Genomic DNA, 12,524 nt, shown 5'->3' on the forward strand with positions numbered 1-12,524 from the left:
TCCAAGAGCTTTTCATCCATTTAAAAAAAAAAGTAAGAGGAAATCAAAGCAGCTAGGATGCCCAGGTGCCACCATACATTCTCACAACAGGACAGGAATATCCATGGAAATGATGCATGGGAAACACATGGCCCTGCAGGTGTTCTTGGATCCCTACCTCCCATCAGCTGCAGCCAGCATGATGAATGGTCAGGGATGATGGGAATGGAGTCTAACATTTGCAGGGCCTTAAGTTCTCCATCCTTGGGTTAACATTAAATTTGAAAGACTGTACTGGGTCCTGGAACTTGTCCAGAGTGAGTAGCAGGTGCAATTTGGGTAAATACTTCTGCGAATGTTGATACAATTCTAGTTCACAGCTCAAGTACACAAGACTGATTAATTAATTAATTTTATTTAAACTATTTGTCAGCTACCATTCAGCCAAAGCTCGCTGAGCAGCTTACAAAACTGTAAGTACACAGCAAATAACAATCAAAATGAATTCACAGCAAGCAGTTAAACTTTATATATGACTTGGTTGTTAAAAAAAGCTTCAAGGCAGTTTATAAAACAGATAAAACAAAATTACCAAGAAGAAATAAAACAATAATTCATTTTTTTCATGAAGTTAAATAACAATAGACTAAAAACAGATAAAAACTGCAAAATCCTGGGACAACAAACAGGTTTTCAGCTAGCACTGAAAGAAAACCTGGAATGAATATTAAAATGGCACCAAGGGAACTTTCCTGGTAAGAGATTGTAAATGTGGGGTGCCTCAGCTGAAAAGACCCAACCCCCTGCCTTGTTTCAGATGGTGGAGAAATTGGGAGCAGGGCTTTTGAGGCCAATCTAAAAATCATGCAGGAGTAGGGCTGTACTTCGGGAGATGAAAAAACTTCCTAGTTCTGCACATTAATTCTTCAGGATGCATAGAAGAAGAGATCTCAGAGGCTGGGGGTTGCCAATCAAACAGCAGGTTTCCACTACTGGGAAAAGAGAAGGCCCGTTTCACTGAGGGGATGAAGTTTTTATTCTCTGAGCCAATTACTCCCCCCCCAAAAAAAATCCAGCAATAGCCAGAGTTTGTTGAGCCAGATCCATTGGTAATTCAGAACCTCTCTTCTGTGGTGAGTGAAGGGAACTCCTCTTCCATCTACCCGCACCGCCCTGCAAGAACCGGCTGTTGATATAAAGCAACTGAAAAGGGCCCTGAAGCAAAGTGAAAAGAAGACTCTCCTGACAGAGAACTCTCTATAATCCAAATAATTGTTTTTGTCTCTTTTTTTAATGTTTACAACAGAGCTACTTGCATCACAAATTATGTGGTAGAACCACTATCCCAGGTTATTTGGAAGGTGATCTAACTAACTGAGGAAAGCAGCCATAGCTCTGTGAGACAAAGGGTCTGTTTTACACAGAGAAGGTCCCAAGTTCAGTATCTGGCGTCTCAAGGCAGGGCTAGAAAGACACATCTTTGAAATGTTGCACAGCCATATCTAGTAAGTGTCAACTATACTGTGCTAGATGGACCACTGGTCTGACTCAATATAAGACAGCTTCCTATGTAATGGGAACATTTTAGGTCAAGTGAATAGTCCTTCTGCAATTCTGAGACAGTATGGAAGGGAGTAATGATGTCATTTAGGCCCCATATGTACAACACATTTAAAGCAGTATCATGCCACTTTAAACACTCATTGCTTTCCCTAAAAAATCACGGGAACCAAGTTTGTGAAGAGTGCTGAGGTGCTGTTGAGATGCCCATTCATCTCACAGAGCTACAACTTCCAGATTTCTCTAGGAAGAGGTGGTCCTGTAGCTAGGTGGGGCACCCATATTTCTAGGCGGGGCATTTATTGGACCGTGGAGGCACATATAGCACCAGTCAACCCTATGCCCATATTCACTGGTGGAGGTTGGGAGGGCCAGGCCACAGGAAGGGAGAGGCAATGACCTCCTCTCACACTCATCTATGCAGAGTGTGTTAATTCACATAATGGGCTGTGTAAAGGCCAAGTTAACAGAAAATTTAGTAAGAACACCAGGATGACTGCCAAACGAACACCAGAAAATGCAATGCAAGCAAAAGTTTGTGCTATAACTAAGAAACTATAAACAAGTATGGAGCATGTTTTTGTTACTGTTTTAAAAAAAGTTTTAAAACTGCAATGCGAAAAGAATAAAACCAGGTTTAGTATCAAGCAAGAGCATACTGCAGTGCAACGTTAGGGAGAGCGGAGCTTCAGAATAATATGCCTAAATTTCTTGTTGAAGTCCATGAGTCTGAGTCCTTAACTCTGTTGTATACTGTATTTACTGCGCAATATGCTTCCTTTTGTAAACTTATAAAAACGCTTGATAAACATCTGTGAAAGCTTTTGGACAGTAAGTTCACTTTTTCAGCAATGAGAACCAATTCTCCCCTGCTCATCATAACCATAAAATAAACAAACTTATATCTTACTGCAGGCAAACAAATATGCTTCTTTTTTTTGCAGGCAGTGTAGAGAACAAAACTGAAACTGAAACTGAAAAGCAGAGCAAAGTCCAAGGGGTGGAGTCTAACTGTGGCCCACAATACAAGATACAGTGGTACCTCAGGTTAAGTACTTAATTCGTTCTGGAGGTCTGTTCTTAACCTGAAACTGTTCTTAACCTGAAGCACCACTTTAGCTAATGGGGCCTCCTGCTGCCACCGCGCCGCCGGAGCACGATTTCTGTTCTCATCCTGAAGCAAAGTTCTTAACCCGAGGTAATATTTCTGTAACCTGAAACGTATGTAACCCGAGGTACCACTGTACTAATAACTGACTTTTCCATGGTCGTGTTACACTAGAGACTGTTTTTTCAAGATAGGGTGATTGTTTGATTGTTATAACGAAATGAGCAGGGTTTTGGGTGGGGGGGGGGGGGGCTGGCCATAGGAGAAGTTCATTGTTAACCCAAGCTAGACTTCTACTTCCTTCCTAGAACCTGTATTGGTGACAGCTTTCACCTAAGCAGTTAAAATGATTCTGATCATTCCCAGAAGTAATAGCTCAACCAATGGTTTGAAGGATGAGGTGACTGGGAGATATGAACCATATTATATTAGAAATCTTTTTCTGCTTTCTTAGCACTTTTAATTGCTGAGGTATGTAGAGCATCCATAAGAACTTTATGTCTGGGCTGCAACTGATGCGGGCACGATAATTTCTGTGAAATTCCAGTGGATAATTTCAGGGAAACTGCTTTGTTCACAAAATAAGAAGCACCTTTGTGAGGCTGCTTGGGGATGCAGCCTTTCATGGGAATTGTATCCTGTGTTTTTTAAGTAGTTTCTTGGCATCATGTACAAATCCATTTGCACCAGCCAAGCTGCCAAGCCGATCAATAATGCACCAGCAGAGGCTTCCAGCCACTTCAGATAGATCCAGAATGACACAGCTCAATAAAATATAGATGGGGGTGGGTGGGTTAGTGCTTTGCACAGGTGATTAGATGGCATGTTCTTATTCATGCTGGTAGCACTTACATTGCAGAAACAGGCTTTTCTAAGTAAAATAAAAATAAAAATAAATCAACAATAGACCTTAGAACCAGCCTTGGTTACCTGGTTGCTGACTAAAAAATAATATAAAGGAAGCAGAGCCCTGTAAAGTGAGCCCCTTTCAGAATTAAACTAAGGAACATTCATACAAGAGCATTAAATATTGGTTCAGAGTTTGAAACTGAGCAAATCAACCCACAGCTCATTTATCTCTAAGTAGTCGTAGTGATTTATCTTTCAGAATAAGTATGGAACCTTCGTGTTGAGGGGCGAAATGCAAACTAAATAAATTGACAACAGTGCCACATATAACCAATTAACCGAGCCACAATTGTGTTAAAAACATTTGGAGCTACAGAATTCTGAAATACCACCCAGTGGTTCCTTCTGTGCCACATCCCCTACCTATCATATATGCTGGAGTTCCATGATCTGTATTCTCCAGCAATGTAGGCCTTGTTTTGCCAGGGAGAAGGGAAGAAGAAGAGCACTTGAAATTATATACCAATTTCCTTTATTTTTTAAAAAAGCATTTTGGATATAAGAGTAAGGATCTATGGGACCTATGGGAGGGCTGTCTATAGCCTACTGTACTATTGACAAAAATGATGGGAAAGGTCAGTCTTGTTGACTTCTGTCCCGCATGTGACTTCCTTCCCTTTAGCAGCAAAAGTGTTGGTGGTCTCGGTTTTCCAGGAAGAGCAGGAGTCTCAGTTTTCTAGTTTTCGAGCATGTCTGGTCAATGCCAATATCCATCGCAGTCAAAAACAGAGGTAGTCCACTAGTCTAGAATTTCACAAGTACTGAATCCCAAATCAATTACCTAACAATGAATTATCCTGAGAAGTTTAAAGAATGGTTGCAAAGATATGCCTGAAAACACATCGCTCCAAGAAGGTCCCCATGTGCAGCCAGTGGATAGAGCCTTAGATCTGGATGAGACAAACTGAATTCTGTACCCCGACTGTGAAAATGAAACAACTAACGAGTTACTTCAACGGGACATTTTTGAGAGTGAATGAATTCCAAATCCTAGCAAACAGTAATGATGGGCCCTATGACTCTGTTCCCCTGGGACAGCATACATAGTTCCCCATGTTCTGCCAGTCTGCCTTCAGTCTCTGCTCTTACAATGGTGTTGTGACTTTTGTTACTAGTTCAAAAACATGCAGCTTTAATAGGGAGAAGCCAACTCCAGATGTGAAGAGTAGAGAACCAGCGTGAAAGAAAAAAGCCTTTGGAGACGGTGTAGTGGTCAATGTCCCAGGCTGGGACCTGGGAAACCAGGGTTCAAATGCTAACTCACCCATGAAGCTCACTAGGTGATCTTAAGCCAGTCACTGTCTCTCAGCCTAGCCTACCACACAGGGGTGTGGTGAGGACAAAAGGGAAAGGGGGAGAACCATGCATGCCACATTAAGCTCCTTGAAGGGAACATGGAATCAATAAGTTGTTTTTGTTGTGCCCCTTTCTGCACCAAAAATGTTCACTTGAAGAACATGCAGCTCAGCTCATGACCTCAACCATTTTGATCTGTTAGGTTGCAATCCTAACAATGTGTACTCAGAAGTAAGTTCCCACTGAAGTGGGTCATGATTGCTGTGTTGGCCTTAACTATCTCACTCTGCCCCTAAGTGGTGTCTGCACCCCACACAGATGTTTTGGTGCTGGCACAAATTCAAAACCAGGGTAAGAAATAGGAGCGCCACTTAGGCAGTATTGTTGACTACTGTACAAAGTGATTTGAAGCTGTGCAAACCTGGATTGACATGGCTTGCTTGGTGACAATGGCTGAATTACTAACTTCTTGATCCTGAAGATATTTACGTTTATTTGAATGTGTCTTTATTCAAAGTGAATCAAGCTGTCGGGGCTGGTTTCTCAAATGCACATCCATCAGCTGTCAAATGATAATAATAAATTCTACCCATTTGAAAAGTGTGTTGTGCTTTCATAAAGAACCCGGTAAGAGCAGGAGATTATTTCTGATTGCAGCTAAATATACAGCCGATTTTGCTTAAACTACGAAGCCAGAAGTATCCAATGTAAATCTCCCAGCAGGCACACCTAACTAGAATTAAGGCTCCAGAGCTAGGGGTGGAACTCTTAATCCATTTAACAGCAATTTCCAAACGCAAATGCACACTTTACAGAGAGACCTGCTCACTTACCGTCTACACATGAAGGAGCAGCGTGCGTTGTCCCAGCCACCTGACCTGGAAAGCAGGAACATTTCACTGTTTGTGAGCGCTCTTCAATCTTGTTCTTATTGCAGCACCTGTGAGCAGCGATGACTTCGCATGTGCCAGGCTCTATGTGCACTGCAAGGAAGAAAGGCACAGCAAATTACACAGGGATGTGGCAGTCAAAGGGGATTGTGTGTTTGTGTTACAGCAGCAGCAAATGGGCCATACAATGCTGAACATATGGTGATACATTTTAGAGGAATGATCAGGCCACAGAGTACAAAATGCCAAGCTGGACCCGTCATGTCTGTTCAAAGATGCTACTGTATACAAGATCCAAGGAAAAGGTTGTCATTTCTCAGCAACAAGTTAGAAGCAGTACAGAAATCTAATCGCACCATTCACAGATTGCCACTGGACAGCTGGAGCTCTGTTGACTCTGAAAGAACAGCTGGCACTTGCAATAATAATAATAATAATAAATCCAGGCAAGGTAAAATGTACTCAAGGGAGATAACTTGTTAGGATGTGCATAAAAAAATTAATTCTAAAGGTGGCACCCATGCCCATTAAAAGACCTCTCTGCAAAAGGTTTTGATTGGAAAGAGCTCATTTGTATGATGCCCTTGACATAATTTCTAGATTGTATCTAGCTGCATGGATCTAATGTGTTACAAACCACAAAAATGTACACACCCATTCCAGATGGGTCACATCTTGTAGATTAGAAGTGGGGAACCACATATATTTGAAACACCACTAAAAAAAGCATGCAAACACCCTCTTCCACCCCTGTGCTGCCCCTCTTTGTGGCCTTTTGTTGACATTTTTTGGCCACTTCTATGTTTGGCATGATGTGCGTGTGTACATATCAGATGTGCACATATCAGATGTGCCTAAAATGGTTGCTGCCTGCAGTGACTAGACATAGTGGCTATGTTATGCCTTTACTGTCACGCAGCATGTTTCTGAATGCCAGAGAATTGCAACTGTGAAAGAGTGCTGTTGCACTCAGATCCTGTTTTGGGCATCCGGATGACCACTGTGAGAACAGAATGCTTGTCTAGGTGGGCTGTTGGCCTCATCCAGCAGGCTCTTCTTATGTTCTAATGACTTCTAGATGTTGGAGTCCAACTAGTTAGGGAAGTCCGGCTGGATGAGAGGAACTAGTGCACACCATTCACTCACCAACAAAGCTATCCCATTCTTGTCATACATTCCTGTTCCTCTCATTCCAAAATCAAATTTAAGACAACAGTTTATTAGACCAACCTACATATCAGAAAACTGTGTTCACACTTTCAGGTTCTCCAAAACCTTTCAACAGGCTCAGTCAGGGAAAGCCAACACAGTGCCTTTCATATGCTGTCGGACCTCAGTTCGCATCTTTCCTGGCTATTGTGTCATACTGGCTAGGCCTGTTGGGAGTTGTAATCCAACAACAGCTGGAAAGTCACCACACTGAACACTCCTAGGTTAGATGGTAAAATAGGCAAGCAATGGAAAGGAAAAACCTGGCAGGTAGTGAAGCCATGGATACAGAGTGGGCTATGGGAGGAGGCAGCAAACATTCAAGGAAAGCTTTGTGAGACGCTGATCAGGTTGTACCTAAGTTGCTGGGCAGAAGCAGCTGGCAGGGCAGGGTGGCACTGCAGAAACAGCCTCCCAGTAGCAACATCACTGCCTCTTACCAGGAGCAATGGAAGATGGGAGTGCCAGATTGGCTCTGCTAGTGCAGCCACCAGTGGGATATGGAAGGATGTAGTAGACATTCAAATGAGTCTCCCATAGGTCCCATGTATGTTGCACCTAGGACTGCTGGGTAGCAGCTATTGGCAGAGCAAGGTGGTGCTGAGGGTTGTGGCTCTTAGGGTTGTGGTGCCACTTAGCAGGAAGGGTAGGGCAGGACAACAGCCAGGCTGGGCAATGCAGATGCACTGGTGTGTCCATGCCACCCTGAACTCAGTGCCACCCTGTCCTTCCGCCCCTCCACCCTGGTAAGTGGCATTGATCCCTCTGCGAGGAAGCTATTGCATGGTGCTGCTCTGCCCTTCCAGCCACTTCTGCTCATGGTAAGAAGGGAATGCAATGGCTGAAACCTTATCTTCAGGAATAGAAAATCCAGCTGTTACCCAGGCATGTCTCCAACCTTAGGCAAAAGACACAGGCTCTTTGGTAGGTAGGAAACAAGACGAAAGAGACGTCAGGCCATTTCTGTGTTAACAGAGCTGGAAGTAAAATTTAGGCAGTGTGCAAGGTTTTTTTAAAAAAAAGATTAATGGAAGCTAAATCAAGTAGTTTGACCTAGCAGCTTCAGGAAATGTTCCATTGTTTAAAAATCCTTTTTGAGATGGATGACTCAAACAGGATCCTGTATTACATCTAGCAAAGTATTTATTTTCCTTATAATGCATCACATCAGTGGTTCATAGATGTCATGCATGTTGACCCAAGACCCTCGGCTCAGGTCAATACGTCATTTCTGGCAGGTACCAAGAATGCTCTGAAGCTCATGATTTTGCACTTTGCCCTACTAAATTTTTGCTGTGCAGTTCATGAATCATCCAATACATTATGTATACTTTCCCAATTCTCAGCTGAATTGACTGTTCTTTCCATCTAATTGCCATTTCATTGACACATTCTTCCTTTTCTCACTAAAGTTGTCAACAAACATACCAAACAAAACAGCCTTGAGACTGACTTTGGAAACTCAACTGGGAACCCTTTCTTCAGCTCAAAGATTTGCCTTTTATTACCATCAGAGAGTCTTTCATTTGAGCTGTTACTTTTCTGTCTCACAATACAGATATCATTCAAGGGCTATCTGTTCCCATTTAAGTAGTAATTTCTCTCACAATATGGTATCCAACATTTTGTAAAGGTGCAAATACTGTGGATTTAACTGTATTTCACTTGCCTCAGAAAGAGAGATTGCTTAGATGTAACTGCCTTTGAGTAGTCATTTGCATAAAAGGAGCAGCTATCTTTTTGGAATTTGTGGCCATATCTGGAAATTCAAAAAATTGATGCAGGCACCGCCACAAAATGGCTGCTGTTGAGGCCTGGCTAGTCACAAATGACAAGTAACTTGCCCAAGAGACAAAGTGCAAGGCAGAGCTTAGGGCATGAGCCTTTGCACATAAAACCACTCATTTGATCCCACAGTGGTGGGATATTTAAAAAACATAGAATCATAGAATCATAGAGTTGGAAGAGACCACAAGGGCCATCGAGTCCAACCCCCTGCCAAGCAGGAAACACAATCAGAGCACTCCTGACATATGGTTGTCAAGCCTCTGCTTAAAGACCTCCAAAGAAGGAGACTCCACCACACTCCTTGGCAGCAAATTCCACTGTCGAACAGCTCTTACTGTCAGGAAGTTCTTCCTAATGTTTAGGTGGAATCTTCTTTCTTGTAGCTTGGAACCATTGTTCCGTGTCCGCTTCTCTGGAGCAGCAGAAAACAACCTTTCTCCCTCCTCTATGTGACATCCTTTTATATATTTGAACATGGCTATCATATCACCCCTTAACCTCCTCTTCTCCAGGCTAAACATGCCCAGCTCCCTTATCCGTTCCTCATAAGGCATCATTTCCAGGCCTTTGACCATTTTGGTTGCCCTTCTCTGGACACGTTCCAGTTTGTCAGTGTCCTTCTTGAACTGTGGTGCCCAAATACAGATACATTGGGCTCATCCATACTGCTGTTTAACATGAACAGTAAGCTTTCTGTACCTCCACTGATTCTCTATTGTCCATATGATGTTTTCTTCCAAATTACTGCCTTCCCAACTTTTCTCCCTCCCTCAGTGTGTACTTTCTTATACTTGGGATACTGTGAAAGTGAGAGAGTATGAGAAAATCTAGATTGAGTGAAGGGGAAGTGTGGGCTGGCTGTGTTTTGGAAGACAACATCATATGGACAACAGAGAATTAAGAGAAGTACAGGAAGATTACTATCCACATTAAACAACAGGATCAGTGAGCTCAATATTACATCCCCTTTGACATTTTCTTCCAATGTTCAAACATTATGTAAATGAACTAAGCAAACAAAGAATGAGTGATTCAAATCAGTTCCTTAAATTTCCAAAGACTATTGTTCATATGAGAAAGAAAGGGGGGGGGGATTAGTTAAGGGAGAGGGTGAACAGAGCAGCCCATGGCTCAACTCCAATCCTCCAACTATTAGAGAATTAGAGATGGAGAAATATGACAGTTTCCCAGTTTCCCAATCTTAAATTAAGTTCTCCAAATTTCCACAGCAATTTGGATTCTTTTTTTTAAAAAAAAAAATCACCCTCTTGAAAATTCACCCGCATTTTAGCACTCCTTTCTTCTAATGAACACTTTTTTGTATGCAGTTTTAACTATTATACATATTTTGCACAGAATAATGCATGCACACACACAATTTAATCCACATTTCCCCCTAAAAGTGCAAACAAAATCAAAACTGTTTCTCATGCCTAGTCTAAATTGATGACAAGTCTTTTCAGTCAGCTTCATGGTGCAATAATCAGTTGCAATTCCCTCCATAGTTTCACCACTCTTTGCAACACCACACCACAAAACTCTCAAATGACAAGACATACCATTTTGGAAAACCATGCCTTTTAGTGACTTCCATACAATTTCATATAATTCCCTGGAGCACCCATTCAGTTAGAGCCTTTCCCAACGTTCATAATTAAACAAATCCAAGGGGTCATTGCTTATTCAAATTACACACTACAACTCATTAACCACAGAGAAAGGAGTATGGGGTTGGTTACTCTGTAACATGGTGCTTTGCTGTCTATACGTCCACTAAAGCCCATTTTCTTTTGCATACTCAAGCTTTCATTAAAACTGAATTATGACGGTATTTAAAAGAGTGAGTCAAATTTATGGTCAGGAATGTTATTACTAAATACTTCCAGGATAGGTAATTGTGTAATTATGACGGGCAGAAATGAAAGTGATGGTTCATTAGTAGAAAACGTCCATGAAATAATAATAAATAAAGCTAAATGGAAATGGTAGTAATGCAGAGCCTTCATTGGCTCTCAGCCAAGGGCTTCCCTGGGCTTGCAGATTTCAAACGCTGGCTGATACTTGTAATGGGATATTCTTTAACCCTTGCAAGCTAATGGGGCTGACATGGAGCCCAACAGCTTCCTGAAATACTTGTAGGACTCTTTAAACAAACCAGAGACACTTTATGTTAAGGGATGGAGAACCTGCGGCCCTCCAGATATTGCTGGACTCCGAGCCCCAGTCACCATGGCCAGTGTTGAGGGGTGAAAGAAGGTAATGAGGTCAATGCGGTGCACTGTGCCAACCTCTCTGCTGCCTAGCTCCTTTCCCTTCTAGTAAGCTGCATCAATGCCGGTGATGGGAGGTTAGGTAAGCACTGGTGTTGTAGACCACAACCAAGCCTATCAATCTAACAATTTAAAAATACATAGGAAGCTGCATTACACTGAGTCAGACAACTGGTCTATCTAGCTCAGTATTGTCAACACTGGTGGGCAGTGGCCTCCAGAATCTGAGACAGGGGCCATTTCCAGCGCTACCTAGAGTTGTCAGAGATTAAACCTGAGGCCTTCTGTTTGCAAGTTCTGTTTGCAGAAAAGGCCCCTGTTTGTCCTCAAAATAAATGAGTTCTGGGCCTTCCCCAAATCAGTTTGTTTACTGTACCAGTTGGATGCTTCCTTGTAAGGCACTCTGTCTATGCTGCTGCTTATCAGCCTTATATAATCTAATAAGCAGCATGTTGGGGTGCAAGGTGCAATACTGCAGGAGGGACTTTCAGTAAACTCTCAAACTTCTGAAGTGTTACACCCCCTCATCAAGAACACAGTCCTAAGGGTTTAAAAGAAGGAGATTGCAAATGCCATCAAAGCAATCTTGTCCAAAGTTGTTAATGAAGGAGATTCTGCACCATTGTGCAATAGGTACAAAGGAAATACCTTTTATAGACTTGGTAGCCCTATTCTGTATTAAAGCTAAAGCCAGACAATTGTTCAGCCTCTCATCAGCAGTGATTACGTGCACCTTCCAACCTCTTTTCTTCCTGCACTCTCTGCTGCCCACTGGCTGATCAGGGAAGAAGATAAATGCATCCAATTTCCCCACCTCATTCCCCTGCAGACTTTGGGGGAAAGCTCTTCAGAGGCTCCTTTGGAATATTTGGGGCCATTGTTCAGATGACGGACAAGTTTGGCTGAAAAGTTCTGTTCATTCTCTCAAACTACCTCTATTTTCTGAGTCACTTTGTACTTTTTGGAAATGTCCTTCCTGCTAGTTAATTTCCCACAGCATTCTTCAGGAAGAATTCTCCTTTTCCACAGCATTCTTCAGGAAGTACATCAATGGGTCATATTACCGGTACAACCCGATGCATCCTCAATAGTTTGAGGTTAAAAGAAGTAAGCCGATTTGCCTAGTCCAACATTTATCTAGCCCTTGTGTGTCTAATGCGCCTTCCCCAAGTTCATGAGTTTTAGCTAGAGGGCTGTCAGCCAATCTGCTTTTGAGACAATGCAGTCTGTTGCTTTCATTAATTAATTGACTAGAATATAATTTACAAGCTATTTTTAGCACTTCCATCGCTGTGCATGGCACTTTACAAAGTAGCATAAGCAATAGGCGAGTCCTTGCCTAGAAGAGCTTGCAATCTCAATTTAGTAAATTGAGGGAAGATGAAGGTAACTAAAGGAGATGAAGGAAGATCCTAAGGATAACAAGAGATGGATAAAGATATTTCAATGTGAGCCTTAATAGCATCATTGGATATTGAGAGCTTGGACCCAAGAATCCTAGGCCTTAAGCAAATA

The 12,524-nt window shown here is 42.2% G+C and overlaps 1 protein-coding gene and 1 long non-coding RNA gene across 2 annotated transcripts in view; one reads left to right on the plus strand and one right to left on the minus strand.

Moving 5' to 3' along the window:
* The window catches only part of LOC309372701, a 243,752-nt gene that overhangs the window by 181,381 nt on the left and 49,847 nt on the right, over positions 1-12,524 (plus strand). The gene's annotated exons all lie outside the window — the stretch shown is intronic.
* The window catches only part of TAFA3 (TAFA chemokine like family member 3), an 88,490-nt gene that overhangs the window by 9,891 nt on the left and 66,075 nt on the right, over positions 1-12,524 (minus strand). The window contains exon 4 of the mRNA XM_081916490.1: positions 5,686-5,835. Within this exon, the coding sequence (XP_081772616.1) occupies positions 5,686-5,835 (150 nt within the window). The remainder of the gene's footprint in view (positions 1-5,685; positions 5,836-12,524) is intronic.

Source organism: Podarcis melisellensis, assembly GCF_964234715.1.
Source record: "Podarcis melisellensis genome assembly, chromosome: 6".
In the NCBI taxonomy this organism is placed as follows: Eukaryota; Metazoa; Chordata; class Lepidosauria; order Squamata; family Lacertidae; genus Podarcis; species Podarcis melisellensis.